This window comes from Quercus robur, chromosome 2 (genome assembly GCF_932294415.1).
Source record: "Quercus robur chromosome 2, dhQueRobu3.1, whole genome shotgun sequence".
NCBI lineage: Eukaryota > Viridiplantae > Streptophyta > Magnoliopsida > Fagales > Fagaceae > Quercus > Quercus robur.
Genome location: NC_065535.1, coordinates 59,654,737 through 59,675,912, shown reverse-complemented (window position 1 = coordinate 59,675,912; position 21,176 = coordinate 59,654,737). Strand labels below are relative to the sequence as shown.

At 36.1% G+C, this 21,176-nt stretch overlaps 2 protein-coding genes and 1 pseudogene across 2 annotated transcripts; 1 reads left to right on the top strand and 2 right to left on the bottom strand.

Annotated features, from left to right (window-relative positions):
• Nucleotides 1–1,687: 1,687 nt before the first annotated feature.
• LOC126714276 (probable phospholipase A2 homolog 1) lies at nt 1,688–4,314 on the bottom strand. The gene is made up of 4 exons (XM_050414346.1): nt 4,099–4,314; nt 3,901–3,940; nt 3,674–3,793; nt 1,688–2,197 (listed from the first exon to the last, which is right to left on the bottom strand). The coding sequence occupies exons 1-4, from the start codon at nt 4,204–4,206 to the stop codon at nt 2,019–2,021; spliced, it is 447 nt and encodes a 148-aa protein (XP_050270303.1). The 5' UTR covers nt 4,207–4,314; the 3' UTR covers nt 1,688–2,018.
• Nucleotides 4,315–5,684: 1,370 nt separating this feature from the next.
• On the bottom strand, nt 5,685–9,404 carry LOC126714275 (uncharacterized). Its single transcript, XM_050414345.1, has 3 exons — nt 9,240–9,404; nt 8,308–8,507; nt 5,685–6,138 (listed from the first exon to the last, which is right to left on the bottom strand). Exons 2-3 carry the CDS (start codon nt 8,487–8,489, stop codon nt 5,952–5,954), a joined length of 369 nt encoding a protein of 122 aa, XP_050270302.1. The 5' UTR covers nt 8,490–8,507; nt 9,240–9,404; the 3' UTR covers nt 5,685–5,951.
• Nucleotides 9,405–18,119: 8,715 nt separating this feature from the next.
• On the top strand, nt 18,120–20,097 carry LOC126714272 (putative pentatricopeptide repeat-containing protein At1g12700, mitochondrial; annotated as a pseudogene).
• The last annotated feature ends 1,079 nt before the right edge of the window (nt 20,098–21,176 follow it).

Here is a 21,176-nt window from a genome sequence, read left to right as displayed (position 1 = left end):
CATAACTTTTTTGTTTTTACCCCCAAAAGCACGACATTACGTAACGAAGAAGTGATTTGTGGGGCAAGATTTACAAACAAAAGTTAAGAGTTTCTTAATGCAACCGTGAATTAAAAAAGTTGGTCGTTGCTTTGGTGTTAGGGCAAGCCTGCACGTCTTAGACGCGTGTTGACTGTTGACCCAGCAGCAGCAATTAAGAAATGCACTCACATAAATAATGCAATTTGCTGAGGCGTCGTTCTCATTTCTTTGTGAAAATCTTTCACTTTTCGTCTTCTTTTATATGCAGTATAGTCGGTAAGTCCTACATGTTGCAAATATCGTTTTCATAATCTTTTGTTTTCTCTTGTTAGTTTGGTCAAATGCAAGCATCCAAAGCGTTAGAGACTTTATTAGCTATTTCTATCATTGAAAACGAAGCATTAATGTCTTGATGCTCGTGGATCTTTTACATTTAGCTTTTATATTTAGGTTTGCAGTGTCATTTTTATGAAAAGATTATGTTAACCTGCTTTCTTTTTAGACTCTTCCTTGTCCCTAGTATCCTATTTCCTGTTCTTAAACGGGGAATACAAGCTCAAATGAATTTAACTATTTCTTTTGAGGTTTTTCTTGATGTCCTTGCAATTTTTTTTCCAAGTAATTGAGGAGAAAAGCTTGAGAATAAATGAACACCTTTATAGTTATAAGTGCAAATCCCAAGTCCATCACAAAAATCCCAAGATAACTTAAATACTATAATCAACATCCACTCCCTACTTGGAAATGTAAAACAAGTCCCGACAAATTACTCTCAAAATTTGAGTATCACTCATCTAGATGCTTAACTAACTAGGTAATTGTACTTTTACACAAAAAGAATTGCTTTGGTGAAGAGGCACTTTTTTTTTGTTTTGCTTTTTCTTATTCGTTTCGTGCCGGATTCCTAGTGTGTCACTAATTGCTTTCTAGTGCAACAGAACTTTTCCCTTCGTCTAGGCCGAAATGGAGAGAAAGGCCCTTTAACTTATTTGGGCTTAATCTGGAGTTATATTTCATTTGGATCCTCTTCATTTCTCTTTGAAATGTTGAGTGTGAGTGTGTGAGGGTTATGGTCTAGATTGACTTAAAATGGTGAGTGTCTGAGGGTTAGTGTATGAGGACAAGCCATTTAAAAGCCTTTGACTTAACCTAATGCCAAACTTAACTGTGATTAAACTAAAGTAACCACTTTGTCTTTCCTCCCCCGCGTCTCTCTCGCTAGTTTTTCCAGTGGAGTTAAGGTTACTAACCACACTCAAGTTTGGTATTAGGTTAAAGGATTTTAAACGAGTTGTCATATTGTAGACCATAGATTTCATTCAAATGAATCGTGGCCATAAAATAGACATTCTCCATTTCGAAGAGAGATTGAGAGGATCCTAATCAATAATTGTACCCACAGTAATTGTAATGCTTAATTCACAATGATAAATGGAAAATGCGCTCTGTTTGGGAAATAATTTCCAATAGTCCATTTTAAGGGAACAACTACTAATGATGTTTGGGAATAACAGGGCATTTGGACATTATGGAGAGCCTGAAATTAGATGCCTTTCGATTGTGCTCAACTACGTTTCTTATCTTTTCCACAGGATACACGCCATTTTATGTGTAAAAAAACAGTGCAGTAACTGCATTTAAATCCAAAAACTTGATTCTGTCAAGCTAAAGAAAGAGATCCAAACATCTCCTGTATACTGAAATTAAGCTTCTCATACATACATCTTGACAGGAAGGCCTCACATCAAGAAAAGACGGGTTTCCTTTGGGCACTAGTTGTATTCATCTCAATTATCACACACACTTTGAAATCAGAGTTCATTGAGAAAAAGGTGAATAATTTATACATTAGAGCTAGTGAAAAAACACAAACCTAGTTGGATCATAGGATCCACACATTAATAATTCTAAGTTCCATTTCTGAAAAATGAGAATCACTCCTTTTTCTTTTCTGTATTTGTCTCTAAATTTGCCAGGTGATACCGAAATTTGGCAAGTCAGAGTTCATCCTTCACGTTAGCGAACTGGCTCATTAAGATAGCCAAATCCATACCCTGTGCCATTGTAGGCACAGCTGTCTCGTAAGGACACTCCCAAGAAAATCCAACTTTCCCAGATTTCTGTACTCTCTTTATGCATTTCTTAAACTTCTCATGACATTTCACATTGGCCACACCTGCAAAACCCATGCTTCATTAATCACTGATCGGATTAAAGAAACAACACAACCACACCCAACCCCCTGGACAAAAGTAAAATAGATCTACAATTACCAGAATCATAACAATATTCCATTATTCACAAACAGGCACAAAGAAAAGCCCCTGAAAAAGGGTGAATGCAAGAGGGAAGCAAACTTGTTGGTTTCTACTCAGAGATGTGATTTTATATCCTTGAAAATATGATTCACCATATAATGCCATCATATTTTCACTTGTTTACTCTTTTTGTGTTATAAGCAATTAACCATTAAGTAGCTGATAAGAGGGCAAACTGGCACAGAATATCCAATCAGCAATGATGGCTGCAAAATGTTCCCCTTCAATCTTTCCTTTCTTGATAATTAACATGATGGCTCTTGAAAAATATGGCAACCCCCAACTTTCAAAACACACCAAGATCAAACAACCAACATATCCATCCACCATAAACCCCTCGACTCGAACTTCAGCATGCAAATTTGTTTTATTACAGAATATATGATATGGCCCAAAAAAAATAAAATCCAAAAGTTAACTTCCCTTAGAATCAGTTAAACACAAATTCAGGCATATAAATGTTTACCTTGTGAACCTATCCTGTTGTCCTCTTCTTAATATTGAACATTACATCCTTCTCTTACAAGACTACTCATTATCAACAACTATATATAACACAACCAAGTACATCTAATTTGATTTGTTTTTTTCAATTCTCCTTTTCATTCCAAGATCTAATTCATATTAGTCTTACAAGCAATGGTAATCATTTTTTTTTATAAGTACAAGTAATGCCAATCAATTAGATGAAACAATTGTGATAAAGCATTCCACAACTACATTACACTTGAAATAACATATTTCTATAGCGTCTATGATGATAGAGCACATTGTGGACGTAAATTAATTTCCTCTTTCAGCGTTTGTGCTATTGTAAACATTGCGTAATGCCCTTATTCACCCAATAAATGTAGTAATACCAAAATTTTCACAAATACTAACATGCCCAATTGGGATTGGTGTATAATAAAAACAAGGGGAGATTACATAAAATAGCCCAAAGTTTATAAAATGTTTCAAATTGATATTGCTTAAAGGAAATCTACTAAAGCAACAAACTATATTACAAACTACTGATATGATGGATAATTATTGGTAAGTAAAATGATAATATTAGTGGTGGATCCAGACGAGAATCAATAAAAATTTGCCGCATCATCGATTTGTAAAAATGTAGTAAAATAGTTTGTTCCTTTAAATTTACTCTTGCTTAAATTACAATTTGACACCTTTGACAAGTTGCAGAAAAGGTTGTGAAATTTTGAGTTGGAGCTAAATTAGCGTTTAAGAAAGCTTCTAGAGTACTCTAAAAAAATCATATTCACCCATGGTGAAATTAATGGAGCATTTAATAAAGAAATAAATAAAAACATTGAGATTGAGAAACAGCGTACCGTGATTTCCAACACATTCATCGTGAATTTTGCAACAGGCATCGAGATCATCACACGGTTTCTCTCCTGGACAACCGGTCCACCCTACTCCGCAGTACTTACCGTATCGTATCCCAACACCTTACAATTATTCCCAAAAAAAAATTTATCAATTAAATACATTAACAAATTACCAATTTTTTTCAAGAAATGCAAGTAATGTAATAGAAGGATTGGATTAAGCTTACTGTTACAATTCTGTGCAACGCAGGTTCTGCTGCACGTTGTCTGTCATTGAAGAAAAATTGAAAATTTTCAGAGATTTGGATTTTGGAAGATCCAGGAAAATTTTTATCACTAATATCTTCGATTCAACGATTTATTTTTTCCTACGTTTTCTCGGGAAGCAGACACAGAGAGAAAGAGAGAGAGGGACGTTAAGTTACCTCGGAGTTGTTGATAGAGCTGTTGGCGACGACGGTGAGGAAGGTGAAAACGAAGGCGAATGCGGCGGAGACACGTGTCTGAACGGGAACGCCGGCACTACGCTGCATTTTTTTTCACCTTTCGGAAAATGCTGGTGATGATTGTATTCTTCTGCGTTTTCTAGAATATTCTATTTTTATAAAAATACTCTTTTCGGAAACTTCCAGGAGTGGTACAGAAAAAATAATATCTTACAAAACTGCCCCTGTAGCGTAGGGAAGAGGATCAAGAGTTGTCCAGAATTTATAACGGTATTATGCTGGTTTTTCTGGAATTTTATTTTTTAAGATAACCATCACGCGCGCTATGATTGGATGTAACACGTCGTATGGACTTTTTTTTTTTTCACCCTCTATCACTCGGGGAAAGATTTTGGGGGCAGATAAATAATGCTCTAGACAGTTCAGCTACAACAACCGGTAAATTTTTGTTGTCGTATTTATTGATAAAAAGTAATCATTAAAAGCTGATTCTATAAATTTAAACTATTTACAAAAAAAAATTATCCTAAAAAAAAAAAAAATTCATTCCAACACTACAATATGAGGTTAGATTTCTTTCAATTTTAATAGTATATGTGACAAGTAGCATTAATTTGATTTTTCAACTTCACATATCTTATATCTAAATTTTTTTCAAAATAAAAAATAAAAAGAATTAGAGAATGTAATTTAGGCCCGATTGCAGAATTGCTAATTGATGGCATTTGAGAGTTGGAACGGGCGAGTTTCTGTTACCAAATAGTGAAGGCTTGTGTTTTCTGTTTGAAGTACAAAACTTGAATGGTTCATTAGTTTTTTAGTGTAGGCTTGTGTTTTCTGTTTGTAGTACAAAACTTGAATGATTCATTATTTTTTAGTGTGTTTTGGCAATAGTTTTGTGTTTTAATTTTTTAAATTATGTATAGCTTTTTAGTTTTTTTAGCTACAACTATGCTTTAACCAACTCACAGTTTCAATCAAAAACTACATCCAAATGAACTGATCAGATCAGATGTAATAGAGATAATCCACAGAAGCCTTTCAAGTGGGGTAATGACTGGTTCATTTTCAAAAGCTCTAAACAGTGATCAAGCAAATACACTTGATGATGAAATATCAGAATCAACAGATGCCTTCGACAAGGCAATCCAAAGGTACAGCAAATAAAACCATCAAAACAGCCAAGTGCAACTGGAATTCTGGCTTCAGCCTTCAGGCATGTTGATTGTCGGGTAGCCAAGCAGTTGCTTAGATCACAGTTCACAAACCTCAGGAAACAAACACAGTTACAAAGTGATATTATCAGATGATGGGAATTTTTCAAGTGTAACTCATATTTAAAGATAAAAAATCTAAAAGGTATTAACACCTCAACATCTATATTCTCCCCACCACTGGCATAAGAATCCTTATATCCCCACAAACCACTGCAAAATATCAGACATAAAAATTTGGAAAGGATGTTGTGAAATTGTATTAAGAGTTTTGCTAATCACACCAAATTGGATTCAAGTGATTGATCAGGATACCACCAGCAGACGTATAGTAATTGAGGAGAAAAATAGTAAACCAATGCAGATTTGCAGTATTATGATTCATTCAGCAGCAGCGGTGCCAGTAGCTTTCAACATCAATAACAAAGTAACAGCAAGGTACATACGAAGTTACTTTCAAGTACATGGATTATTAAGGCTACCAGAGATTCCAACTGATTTCACAGCTTCAAAAATTTTGCAGAAGAAACAAAAATTTAAAATCAGGGTTCTCATGTTTCAGATCACGCAATGACATGAGAAGCTTACACATTCAAGCCCCTCAAACAGTAATTATCCTCAGACTTTGTAACCAGTGATAGTAAAACCCCTTCCCACTATCTCACCGGCACAAAACCAGGCAAAGCATTCCAGCCCAAACAAAGCAGCAATACCAGCATCTTCGACCTTCAACTCTTGCTTGTGCTTCCACAAATGCTTGACATAATCAAGTTCCTTCCAGAATGACTCATAACGACCAGGAATACTGTACAGAACAGAACAAATAAGTCCAATGAAGTTGCAGATGTATAAATCTGAAGGAAAAGCTGTGCATGATAGTTCACTTCACCACAATGAGTACAAACAACAACCATGACCAAGCCTTAGTCCCAAAACTTTGGGGCCAGCTATGGATCCTCAACAGACTAGTCAAAATCGGCCACATGTATTATTTTCACCATTTGATTCTATCCATAATCATTCTCTATTACTTCCTTAATTGATATGTCCTTTTTTTACAACTACTAATGTTATTTTTGGTCATCCTTCACCACAATGAGTACAAACATAAGGTGATGTAAATTTTTCCCAAAAAGTAGTAGAGCTAGACATAATTTTTAATGAGGTAGGGGTTTGAGTGAGTTTTCCATGATGAGGTAGGGACAAGAATCCAAAACCCACCACAAGTCCAAACCATTGCCATCCCTATTAATGTTATCACCAAAGGAACTGAATTTTAAAAAGTGTATGGTCATGAAAAGGCTTTGATTTAGAAGTTCAAGATGTGGAACAGGAACTAGAGATGATAAGTTACGACAATCCAACTACTTTTACTTCTCCAACACTCTCATATATTAGTAGTAGCAACAGTAATATGTGCACAGTTTTTCTTCAAGTTATTAACCCTAATAACTCAAATAGCCCACAAGCAATGGAATTTTTATTCATTATTATTCTAGCAGAAGTTATTTCACTTAAGAAGTTTTTATTACCAATTAGATCTTCTACAATACTAATAAAAGCAAAGGTGTTCTGAAGGATATGATAGTCTACACATGGTGAGGCTTGTTAGACCAATGTAGGTTTTTAATAGCAAACTTTACTTCACAATGTAGATCTTTAATAGTAAATTTTACTTTTCAATGGAAGTCTTCACTTTTCTAGTTTTCTTTGCATAGAGTTCAAAACTTGTCCAAACAGCTGTTGGAGGTAAGTTAAAAGCATATATTGAGATGCTTACCTTCCCTGCATAACTCTAGTGCCCATCACAAGCAGAACAATACCACATGCAATTTTAAATTATTAACAAATACCTTAGAAAGCCAATAAAAAGCACCTTTTTAAGTTTGCATCTACCATGAGCAATCTATATCCATACAATATGTTACAAGAGCATTGTTATGCTCTACTGGATGCAGCAAGCAAAGAGCTCAATGAAAGAAAAAAAAGGATCAAATAACAAGATATTCTAGAATTATGGTCTAGTTTTGATGCGGGACTTCATCAACACCTTAGATAGGCAACTTTAGTTATCTATGAGTCTTAGTAATAAGTTTTTTTAAGTTAGAAAGTTTTTGGTTTGGTTCTAGTTAGGTTTTCTTAAGACTATGGGTAGTTTGGTAATTCCATATTTTTGGAATGGGCTGTATCAAAGGGCCATGAGTCTAAATTAATGTTCCCTTTTTAGGTGTCCTAGTCTATCTAAGAAAGGGATTGGCAATAGCCTATATAAAGGCTTCAATGTAGTCAATAAGATTCAGATAAAGAGATTGAGTTTAATAAAATTCCAAAAGCTTTTTTTTTTATATGAGGGTGTGATTGCCTTCTCTTTCTTAAGTGTGATTGCTTAGTGAACCTAGGTGTTATTTCCTAGGTTTATCTTTCTTTGTTTCTCACTCCAATTACTGCTTTGACACCAAAAGAGCATCAAACTCATCAAGATCCAATCTTTTATTACCTAACCCTACCTAAACCCTTAAATAACAAAACCTATTTTAGAACCCTTTGAGATCTCATCAGGAATCCTAATTTCATGCCAAAATTCAAAATATCCCATAGCAACAATAGTATCGGAGCCCATTAAGGCTTTATCTTGCGTAAAATAAACTCACCAAACACCTACTTATTGAAATATGCATCATCGCACATGGTCTACACTAGAGCCACTATAATATGCTTAATAATTCATACTGTCAAATATTCATCAAGGCACATTATCGATTTTAGGCTTATTTACAACATTCTTGCAATCGTTTTACTTTAGAGCTAGAATGCTTATTGCTAAATATATGGTGCCCAATATTTAACATGTTCTCAAACTATCTAAGTTCTTATAAGATAATACCACTCCACACAATTCATTTTAAAAAACCCACCAAAACCAAGTAAAATGTAATTTCAAATGTCAATATGATACGGGGAAAAGAACTATAACCTAGCAAGACGAGTGTAAAACAATTGCTTGGACAAGAGGTTGCATTTCTCCACCGTGGGTGGCTCCTGAATGAATTGCTTGTTCTGCTCCAACAACTGCTTGTAGTAAGCACCTCCATGCTTTGAAACAAACTGTGAAGCTTGGACAGCCTTAGACTGCAACTGATGCAACTTCGACGCCATCAACTTCCAAAATTAAGCCTAATCATAAAAAAATAAAAATAAAAATAAATAAACCAATATGAAACAAAATACTCAAGTTTAACATTGGAGCACAACTTCATATTTCCAAATTAGAAAAGAAGGCCAGAATGCACATATAACACAACCGCACCGCTATTCTGGTTATTAACAAGAAATAGTGAAGACATATACTACTAAGTACTAACAATTGACTATCATTCATTCACAACTCACAACCATTCACAGAAAATATCTTTTTTCCTTTAATTGGTAATTAGACAATCACCAAGAGGGCCACCTTGCTCTTACAAGGGGAAGATGTGCCATTTGAGCTTGAATTCATTGGCCATTCACGGCAAAAATACCAACTTTCATACCAAACACATAAAATGATTAAAAAAAATTCGATTCATATAATCAAAATTTAAGTTCAACCCAATATGGGTTTCGATCAAAAACCCAAAATTTTAAGATTCTGATAGCCACACTTATATATTTTCATAGTTCTCACACTGTGTTTCCAAAGTCAGAGATTACCACGAAGCACAACTTTAACATTACACAAACCCCATTAAATTAAACCCAGAAATTATAAGAGCAAAAACACAAGCAGATCTGTCAAAAAGCAGAAGATCTAAAACAAAAGCCCAAGAGATAGAATTAAAATTTTTTTTTTCGTGTAAATAAAATTAAGAATATAAGGAAATTAGAAATCTTGAGTACATGTGAAGTGAATTAAAGAGGCTTTACCTTTGTTACTGATCTATTAGACGAAAGAGCAAGAGAGTGAGAAGCAGAGGAAGAGGACGGCTTTTGGTTCTCTCGCCGCTGCGAAGTATGAGCAGTGCGAGCGAGAGAGAGAAATCGTTTGTGGGTTTTAGGCAGTTTAGCTGTGGGTGCATTTTATTTTTCTTATAGTGGGGTAAATTTGGCTTTTCAAATTTACTTGGTAAGGTAAAAGACTAAGGCTATTTTTGAGAAAGGAAAATGTATTCAAACTGTTTGGCTGTCTCGGAATTCGTTTTATGGAAAATCAATTCCAGTATTTAGTTCGTTCAAACATTTTACAGAAAATGCTTTCCGTTTTACGGAAAATCAAGCTTTGCAACCAAAATAGAAAAAACAAGAGAAGAGAAAATTTGATTAACCATTCCACTACATCAAATGGGAAAGTAAGAGTAATCCAATTCAACCCAATTCCACACTCACATTTTCCCTCCAACCAAACAGACCCACAAAAGAAACAAAACCCAGAAAAAAAATTCATCAAATCCGGTCAAATTGAGAGAAGAAGGAAGAGAGAGAGGTGAATGGGTTCGATCTAGAGGCGAGATCGTGCCACGGAGGTGAAGGCGAGATCGCACGGCGGAGGCGAAGGAGAGATCGCGTGGCAGAGGCGAGATCGAGCGGCGTTGGAGTCGATCTTTGCTTGATTGGCGTGGTGCGATCGGCATGGTGCTGCGATTGACGAGACCGGTGCGATCGGCACGGTGCTGCGATTGACGAGACCGGTGGAGTGTGGGTCATCGGACTGGAGCTTGGTCTGAGGAGTGCGTTGCTGTGAGAGAGCTCAGATCGTGTTGTGTGAGGAGTGGAAATGGTTCGTGGCGTGATCTGGGCTCTGGGTTCGTCGGCGAAGCCGAAGGCGTGATCTGGGCTCTCTCTTCTTCCTCTCTCTCTCTCTCTATCTCTCTCTCTTTCTCTCTTTGCGCGTGAGTCCGGAAATGGTTTGAAGTGAAAATTTTGACTGAAACCAATTTCCGGATCAAAGCCACTAAAAAACACGGTCAGCTGAAAATATTTTTCGGAAAATTTATTTTCCATGCACAACCAAACACCCGCATTTACAGAAAAGTATTTCCGGAAGTGATTTGAAGCCAAAACAAATATAGCCTAAAGACAAATTAAATTATAGGATTTGACGCCTTAGGTTAAAACTCTCTTGAATAAGTCTCTAATGGTTGAACAAGAAATTTGAGGTTCAATTTCTATCTACACCAAAAACTGATTGGTATCTTGATCTAATGATAAATACAAAAAATTGATTGGTGTCTTGGTCTAATGATAAAGAGCTATTATTAGAGCAGACGACATAAGTTGAAACTCTCTAAAAAAAAAAAAAAAAAAAATTTCTTAAGTTATCTAACTTTTTGCATTCACTTCCCCAACAAAACTCTCTCATTTTTTCTTTATTCCATTCAAATATTATATTTTAACCAATGGCCATATATTTCACTCTAATTCTCATACAAATTCCCCAAACTGGGGGCGAAACTAGACTTTTAAGAATAGGGGGTCAAAATTATAAAAAATATATAAATTGAATCAATATAAAAGTGTCATACAATAAATAAGAAAAATTTGGGGAACCAACCTTCTATATTTTTGAAAACTTTAAGTAAATTTAGGAGTAAAAATCCAATATTTGAGAAACTTGGAGAGCCAAACTTTAAGTAAATTTAGGGGTAAAACCCTAACATCTGAGAAGTTTGAGTTGGTCCCTCCTATCTTCTATGTGGTTTCACCCTTGACCCAAACCTATTTCCATTCACTCAAATCTTTAACTACACAAATTCACCAAAATCGTCAAACCTAATTCCAAATCCATGCACTTAGCCAGTTAGCCCCATCATCAAACATAACCATAGAACGAAATACCAAAATAAAATAAAATAAAATACAAAGGCATTGATTTAAGATTAAAGGGCCTCACATTTGACACAATGTGCCCCTCAACTTTGTGTCACCATTCTTAGTGGTGACAACTCTAAAGACCTTAGCATCGATGACTTTGCCAATGTCACAATGTTGTTGCTTTAGCGGTAATGCTCCTCTAATGATGCTTGATTAAGGATTAAAGGGCCTCACATTCAACATAATGTACCCCTCAACTTTGTGTCACCATTCTTAGTGGTGACAGCTATAGAGACCTTAACATCAATGACTTTGTTATGTCACAATGTTGTTGCTTCAGCGGTGATGCTCCTCTAATGATGCTTGAGAGAGAGAGAGAGAGAGAGAGAGAGAGAGAGAGAGAGAGAGAGAGAGAGAGAGAGAGAGAGAGAGAGAGAGAGAGAGAGAGAGAGAGAGAGAGAGAGAACAAAAAAATGGGTGGTGGGAGGAAATCTCGGTTGAGAGGGATTAAAGAGAGCAAGAGAGAAATTTGTTTCTTAGGGGGGAAATGGATAGACATAGAGATTCATCTTTTGAGATGAAATACAAATTTGGTGTCAAATTATTTAGTAAAGCTACAATGCTCAACAAATTTGTTGAGTTAGCGTGACAAAGAAGAAGAAAAAAATTGTTGAGGAAATGGCAAGCTCTTTGGAGACAAAAGAAAATGAGTTTTGCTCACCAAAACTAGGGGGAAAAAGTTAGGATTTGTGGAGCTCCTTGTGAATGCTCTAATTTGGGATTGTTAGAAGCTTTAACATTCACAGTGTTTAATTGAAAGGAAAATGGAGATAACAAAAAAGAATAAAGGGAAAGGAAAATAGTCCTTATGTTTGGTTAGACAAAAAAGAATGGAGAGAAAAGAAAGTAAGGAAATCACTTGATCTAATGTTTATCTCTAATTTGTTATTAGAACAAGGTCATGAGTCTTGACCCTGCTACGAGGAAGAAATCTTAAAATCTTAAAAGAATCCTCCCAAGTCAATTAAGAGAGGAATCCAACTACTAATAAAGAAAACAAATTTCTGAACTATGTATGGCTAATGGCTTTCATGTATCAAGAAGTAGTTCGCAGAGATCACTTCCTTTGTTTGAGTAAGGTTTTTGTAGTCCCCAATAAAATGTTTTTTTGTAGTCTGTAAGTTCAAAAATGTCTAAATCAATGCAACAAATGCAAACTTTTTCTTGTCTATGAATCTTCAAATAGAGACTAAATTTTATAAGGATGTGGAGTAAAATCCAGTTTTTACACCTTCCAATTTCAACATGTCATATTATCATATCACATATTAAAGAATAGATATAATCACACTCAATCAATTTTAATACTCATATGAAAATCCAACTCAATTGGGAGTTTATTAAGATGTTATTATGTATAGTAGGATGTATTAAGTTTTAGATAAAAACTAATATGACAATCTCTTATTAGACGATATAAAACATGAATTTTACACTACATCTTTACCAAATTCGGACTCTTTCAAATAATATTAAATTAGTTAGTAGCCGTTGTCTATCTTTTAAAATATTTTGTTAAGTGCTAATTTAGTAAACTATTTTAAGAAACTTTTTATAGAAAAATGAAACTTTTATCATAAAAGCTATTAGCTAAGTACTAGCTTTTTATAATAACTAGTGTGTAGCTCCGTGTATATACACGGGTACAATTAAAAATAATTACAATTATATAGTTCAAATTATACATTTTTTTGAGAAGAGATTCAAATTATATATGGTATTAGCTTACACTTTTTTTAAATCATACATTTCTAAAATATGTAATGGTTTTTCATTATATATATATATATATATATATATATATTTATGATTTGGAATTTAATTGGTTTTAGACTATTTGGTTTTTGTACTCAATAATTTACTTATCACAAAAATTAAAAATTTAGATGGACACATGGCGGAAAATTAAACTCTAATTGAAATTCAATTTAGAATTTAATTAGATTTGGACTTTTTGATTTTTATACTCAATAATTCACTTGGTACAATATTAAAAATTAAATAGCGCACATGGCGCAAAATTTAGAATCAAATCTAAAATCTAATTAGATTTTTTCTAAGTTTTTGGCTATTAATATATATATATATATATATATATATATATATATATATGTAAGGACCAAATTTGAGTCATTAGCCCAAAGGATAAATGAACTTAGGCCCAAAAAGCCCAATACAATTGTAGAGAATGGGTTGGAAAACTAGATTTTAATGAATCGGCTAACAAATAAAGTGGATTTAGATGACAAGAAAATGTAAATAAACTAGTTTAATCTAAAGAAAATTGTCATCGGCACAGTCCGAGGAGATCCGTTCTTATATATTGATTCTCAAGTTTGATTACAAGTTTAGTTCTTGATTGCTACATTATTTCTCTTTTTATCTCCGATCCTATTTCCTCAGGGGTCTCTTACATTATATATTTCCCTTTGAATGATCTTGGCCCTCCACTTGTCGATCGTCGAAGCTACTACTTGAGTGCTTGTCCCATTAGACGCCCTTACAGGCCTTCTGTGAGTTGGGGTGACCAAGACAGCACTGTTCAAGGTTCTTCTCCACATAAATGCGGCTAGAGAGTTAGCTGTAGAGCATTCAATGTGGTGATAGAAATTTTTTCTTAGATAATTCTTGGCTCCTATTTGTCCTGTACGTTCGCAGTACATATCTTTATCAATAGAATTTCTTGGAACGTCATTCTGGACGACAGAACACACTTTCTGACCTCTTCTTCGTTTAGCTGAGGAGATACTCCTATTCGCCCTACCTCTCCTAGTCTTTACAGTCATAGCTTGTTTATGAAGTTCAAAGTCTTACTTCTTCCTTACTATTGATCTATTCTCGAATCACTATGCCTCCTCGGACAAGGCCCAAAACCCAATATACATTTGGGCCTGCGTCCCCACAATAGCCCCCTTAAAACTCTGGTTTTCCGTTCCTATCCGAGGAGAAAAGTGGGGTTTTGATGTTTGAAAAATAAATCCCACCTGTTCCTTTAATTTCCACACGTAAGAGTGTCGTTTCACGTGTCCCATAACTATTCCTGACGCTTCGAAGCCCATGAAGTCTCATTAAATGCTCCAAGCAGCGCTCTGTTCTTCGTATCCTATGGTGAGATGTAGATCCTACGGCTGGCATTTCTCCTTAAGATTTTGAAGATATTCTCGAGGTCGTTAACATACTCGGATTCTAACTTACTCTTGACCACCATGTTGTCTATATAAATCTCAATATTTTTTCCTAGCTGTGGCTTGAACATTCTGGTCATCATCCTCAAGTAGGTAGCTCCCGCATTCTTTAAACCAAAAGGCATCACTTTGTAATGGTAATTTCTAGTTGGGGTGACAAAAGTTGTCTTCTCTTGATCACTTAAAGCCAATGGTATTTGGTGATACCCCTAGAAGGCATCCAAAAAACTCATCCGAGGATGGCCTACCGTTGCATCCACTAGTTGATCAATTCGAGGTATGGGGAAGGGGTCCTTTGGACAAACCTTATTCAAGTCTATAAAATCCACACATACTCGCCACTTTCCACATTTCTTCTTTACTACCACCGTATTGCCCAACTATTCAGGGTAAAACACTTCCTTAATAGCCCTAGCCTGCTTAAGCTTGTTTACCTTGTCCTTGACAACATCAGAATGTTCTTTAGATAAGTGCCAAGATGGTTGCTTCCTAGGGAGGACGATTGGATTAACATTCATATGATGGCAAAGGAAGTCTGGATCCACCCCAGGAGCTTCGTAAGCGTTCCATACAAATACATCAACATTCTTTCTAAGAAACGCTATCAACTTTTCTTTCTCCCGAGGAGGCAGCTGAGCTTCGACCTAAAAGAACTTCTCTGGATCACCATCTATCACAATTTCTTCCAGCTTCTCACACTTTACCCCTTCCGATACAGCATTCGTGGATAGGATCGGAATCCTTGATTGCTATAAGCTCCCCTCAGCAAAGACTGAGAACTTGGCTACAAGTTGGTGTATAATTGCAGTCACCAGGCACTGCCTAGTCATGGATTGGCTTCCAATAAGCTCTTCGACCTGGTTCCCGAACGAATATTTTACCTTCAAAAGCAGGGTGGATGAAACAGCCCTCAGGTCTTGCCATAATGGCCGTGTAGGGAGAATAAGCATCCATCACAATGAAGTCTACCTCCACTACCTCTAAACCTGCCTGTACGGGTAGTCTAATCTTGCCCTTTGGAATGACAACTTTTCCATCAAAACTTACCAAAGGTGAATCATATGCTGTAAAATCTTCCAGCTTCAGGTTTAGCCATTTGTATAAGTCAGAGTACATAATCTTTGCACCACTGCCCTAGTCAACCAACACTTTCTTCACATCATACCTTCATATTTTGAGCGTGACCACTAAAGCATCATCGTGTGGCTGTATGGTTTCAACCTTGTCCTTATCCAAAAAGCTCAACATTGGTCGGACCTCCGATCTAGCCCTCTTAGGCTCAAGGTTAGAGTCCTCGGCGGGTGGCTGGGCTATAGACATCATCCTGGAGGGTTGCAAGCCAGTTCTTCCAGGAGCAGTAAAGATGACATTAATTGTACCCAAAGGGGGCTTTGAATAAGCGTTCCCCTGAGCCATCGACCCTGCTTGATGTCCTTGTCCATTGGGCCGATACAAAAATTGTTTTAACTTTCCATTCCTGACTAGTTGTTCTAGATGATTCCACAGAATTCTACAGTCCTCGGTTATGTGCCCTCATTCCTAATGGTATTGGCAATGAAGACTTTAGTTACACTTCATGGGGTCTCCTCCCATCTTGTTTGGCCATTTGAAGTATGACTCATTCTTGATCTTCTCCAAGATTTGATGCACTTGCTTTCAGAACACCGTGTTAACTGCTTGAGAGGCTGTAGACCCAGATTGCCCAGCAAAATCTCTTCGAGGTCTGTTATTATTGTAATAGTCCGACCTAAAATCCCTCATCTCTTGAGGGATAACCTTACCCTTCCCCTTGCCTTGTTGTTGGTCTTCCTCGACCCTCTTTTACTTATTGATTTGGTTCATGAGCTAGCGCACACTAGTAGCAGGTTTCCCGGTCAAAGATTTCCTTAAACCATGCTAGTAGGTAAGCCAACCTTGAAAGTCTTGATGGCTACATCGTCAAAATCGCCATCTATCTCGTTGAACATCTCCCAATATTTGTCTGAATACGTTTTCAGGGTCTCCCCTTCTCGCATGGCCATAGACAATAAAGAGTCTAAGGGTCGAGGGACCCTACTGCATGTAATGAAACGAGATCCAAAGGCCTGAGTGAGCTCCTTAAAGGAGTCAATGGAATTTGCTCCCAAGCCATCAAACCATCTCATCGCCACAGCCCCTAAACTGGATGGGAATACCTTACACATCAGAGTTTCGTTCTTGGAATGCATTACTATCCTTTGGTTGAAGTGGCTTACATGCTCCATAGGGTATGTTCGACCATTGTACATGGTGAACGTGGGCTGGGTAACTGTCGAGGAAGTCTTCCTTCCTCAATTCTGTGCATGAAAGGTGATTTGGAAATTTGGTTGAGCGTTTTGCTTATCGTATCGTTTTCCAAGCCTTTGGAAGATGAATTCCTATTTTTGCGCTCGTGGTGATAGTCCTCAACATGCGAGAAAGACTCACTAGGAGGAGTTCTTGATCTGCATCTATAATTGCCATCCTTTTCATTGTCAGAAGAGAAGTCCGAATTGGAGGGAGTTCGCTTTCGTCGTTCTTGGCACAGCTTTCTCTTCAAATGATTAATCTCTAGCTACAGGGCTCTAGTATCCTCCTCATGAGAAAGGTGGCTCCCATTTTGAGACTGGCTCCTGTCAGTATGGGTGGTATGCACACTAGCCTCCTGATCCCTTCTTCGCTCAAGGTTAACAAAATAGTCTTCAAGTTGAGACCCTATAGATTCTGCCTGGTTTGGATCTGAACCTACCATAGTTGAACGTCAAACTCACTAAAACATGAGAATTCCCCACAGATGGCGCCAATTGTAAGGACCAGATTTGAGTCTCTAGCCCAAAGGATAAATGTACTTAGGCCCAAAAAGCCCAATACAATGAATTTGTAGAGAGTAGGTTGGAAAACTGAGTTTTAATGAATCAGTCAACAAATAAAGTAGATTCAAATGACAAGAAAATGTAAATAGACTAGTTTAATCTAAAGAAAACTGTCCTCAGCACAGTCCGAGGAGATCAGTTCTTGATTGCTATAGTGTTTCTCTTTTTATCTCCAATCCCCATTTCCTCAGGGGTCTCTTACATTATATATCTCCCTTTGGATGATCTTGACCCTTCACTTGTCGATTGTCCAAGCCACTACTTGAGTGCTTGTCCCATCGGACGCTTTTACAAGCCCTTTATGAGTTGGGGTGATCAAGATAGCACTGTTCAGGGGTCTTCTTCACATAAATGCGGTCAGAGAGTTAGCTGTGGAACATTCAATATGGTGATAGTAGCTTTTTCTTAGATATTTCTTAGCTTCCATTTGTCCTGTATGTTCGTAGTACATATCCTTATCAATAGTACTTTTTGGAACGTCATTCTAGACTATAGAACACACTTTCTGACCCATTCTTGGTTTAGCTAAGGAGATACTCCTCCTCGACTTACCTCTCCTAGTCTTTATAGTCATAACTTGCTCATGAAGTTCAAAGTCTTACTTCTTCCTTATTATTGATCTATTCTCAGATCATTGTGCCTCCTCGGATAAGGCCCAAGGCCCAATATACATTTGGGTCTGCATCCCTACAATATATATATATATATATATATATATATAAATTTTAAGAGGAAAAAAAATCTTAATAATTATATTTGATTTCTATATAATTATATTAAATAAAAAAGGAGAAAAAAAATCTAGTATATGTCCGTACCCAGTAAAAATATTTAAAATGAAAAAAAGGAAACAACTCGTCTCATTTCCTCAGCTGTCTCTCTCTCTAACATACACATACGTCGAGCCGTTCAATAATCAATCTCTTATTATCTACAAAAAGAAGACGGAATGCTAGATGATTTTTGCTTATTCAGGAAATGGGTATTGCTTATAAATCAACAAATTCTGTTGTTTCTTATATATTCAATCGTTTGATTATGAGAGTAAGCCTTCCATTTCATAGAGCTCTTACTTCTTATTCTACTAATAGTACTTGTGTTATTAATAGAAGCAGTAGATGTAGAGAAAATGTGAAAACCCCACATTAGAATCAGAATCAGTTCTTGAAATCTGTAAGAGATGAGTGCAAATCTCGGAGCCTGAAGAATGTTGATTGTGCCTTAGACCTGTTTGATAGAATGCTTCACTTGCACCCTTTGCCTTCCATTGACGATTTCAATCACATGTTGGGTGCCATTGCAAGAATGAAGCATTACTCTATTGTGGTTACTCTAACAAATGGAATCATTAGGTATCGCTCTCGATGTTTATACACTGAGTACTTTGATCAATTGCTTCTGTCATTTGAACCGTGTCGATTTTGGGTTCTCTGTCTTAGCAACAATGTTGAAACTTGGTTGTCAACCAAACTATATAACTCTAACTACTCTTGTCAAGGGGCTCTGTCTTCAAGGGAACATTACTGGAGCTGCGAGGTTGGTAGAAGAAATGGAGAAGAGAGGGTATGAACCTAATGCAATTACTTGTGGAACGATATTAAATGGGCTTTGTAAGATTGGTAGGACTGATATGGCTATTGGGTTGCTTAGGAAGATAGAAAAAAGGTATTTTGAACCTAATGTAGGTGTTTTATAACACAATCATTGATAGTTTATGTAAGGATAGATTGATAACTGAGGCTTTGAACCTTTTATCTGAAATTATGGGTAAAGGCATTCAGCCAGATCTTGTCACTTACACATGTTTAATTCAAGGTCTATGCAATTTTGGTCAATGGAAAGAGGCTACTGCTTTGTTGAATGAGATGGGGCAAAGGAAGGTTATGCCAGATGTGCAAACATTTAACATATTGGTGGACACACTTTACAAAGAGGGGATGTTGATAGAGGCTAAAGAAGTTTTTGATGGGATGATTCAAAGAGGCATTGAGCCTGACACAGTCACTTATAGTTCTTTGATTGATGGTTACTGTTTGCAAAGCAAAATGGATGATGCAATCAAAGCCTTTAATATGATGCTTGAGAGGGGTTGTTCGCCTGATGTGTTTAGTTATAATATATTGATCAATGGATATTGCAAAAGTAAAAGAATTGATGAGGCAATGCATCTTTTTCATGAAATGTCTACCAAGGGATTGGTTTATGATGTTGTGACTTATAGCACTCTTATAGGTGGTCTTTGTCGAGTAGAGAGACCTCAAGTTGCACTAGAGCTATTCCATAAGATGCGTGCTTGTGGCCAACATCCAAATCCCCGTACCTATGCCATCTTGTTAGATGGTTTATTTAAGAACAAACATTTTGTTGAAGCAATGACATTGTTTAAAGAGATGGGAGACAAAAATCTGGACCACAATATTGTGATTTACAGCATCTTAATTGATCGTATGTGCAATGTTAGGGAAGTTATGGCTGCAAGAGAGCTCTTTTATAGTCTTGCCACCAAAGGGTTGCAACCTGATGTTTGGACCTACAATATAATGATCAAAGGGCTTTGCAAAGAGGGGTTGATGGATGAAGTGAGTGTGTTGCTTGAGAAAATGGATAGGAACGGTTGTTCACCTCATGATTGCACATTTAACACAATCATCCAAGGTTTATTGCAACATAATGAGACATCAAGGGCAATGAAATATCTCCACATAATGGTTGAGAAGGGTTTCTCAGCAAATGCAACAACTGCAACCATGTTTATTAATTTGTTGTCATCTAATCAAGCAGATAACAACATTCAAGAATTGCTCAACGTCAAGAACAATTTTCATATTTTAACCCGTCTCAAGTCAATTTGTAAGTGACATATATATGCCTTTTGAATTTGATTCTTTTTACATTATTATATTTCTTTTAAATTCTATGCACAGGCTTGTTTGTTGCTTTAACTGTTTGATCTTACTTTGCAATTTCTTTGTGTGTTAATGTTGCTGTTTTGAACCTATTTTCATAAATATCTATTTCAAAATTTAAAAGATGTGAAGTTAGTTAATGTTACATATTGTACTCATAAAATTTGGCATTTTCATGAATACTTATTTCAGATTTTGACTTTAGTCAATCTACAGTAAGATGGACTTTTGGATAAGTTTTTGCACTATTCTTTTTTGTATTTATTATACTATTATGATTATTTATTATTGGTGCATGCCATATATTTGATGAAATTTCTTTTAGACATGATATGTAATCTTTTCATTCTATTTTTTTTTTCTTTTCCTGTTATAGATTTACATCTTCTTTTTTTTGCATTCACAAAATTGTGGTTGGTTCTTACATATCTATGTTTTTTTATTAGGTTTTAATTGAATTATGTTGATCACAAAATTGATCGATCATTGAGAATTCTAGGGAATCAATGATTAGATAAAGTTTTGTTATGAAGTAAGGAACAAAACTGAGCCTACAAAATATTTTCCTAAGTGGCTGAATATAGCTGATCAACAGCATGCAGTAAATGGCTATGTAAATAAGTAATTGTGTTAAAAAATTTGAAATCTGTCATTTGTTTCTCCCCTAATTCTCATCCCTTCACTACAGATGACTTCAAATTGTTATTGCAGAAGAAAACTGAATGGCAAGGATTGTCATAAAGTAATTTTTACTCCACAACATTCCTTTTCGCCTTTAGGCCGGAAAGATTAATGAATAGGACGAGTGCTAATTCCTGCCCTAAATGCAAGTTAGGCCAACTAATTCGAAACCGAGAACAAATTGAAGCTTTTTTATATGAATGATTGAAGCGTGGAGAATGGAGGTAACTCACCTAACTGACCAGTACAAGGCTTAACACAGCTGTCAATCCTCAATCTACCTTCTTGATTAAGTTAAAATCATATGTTTTCTATACATATGTGTGTATGTACAGGTGTAGGTAAGTATAC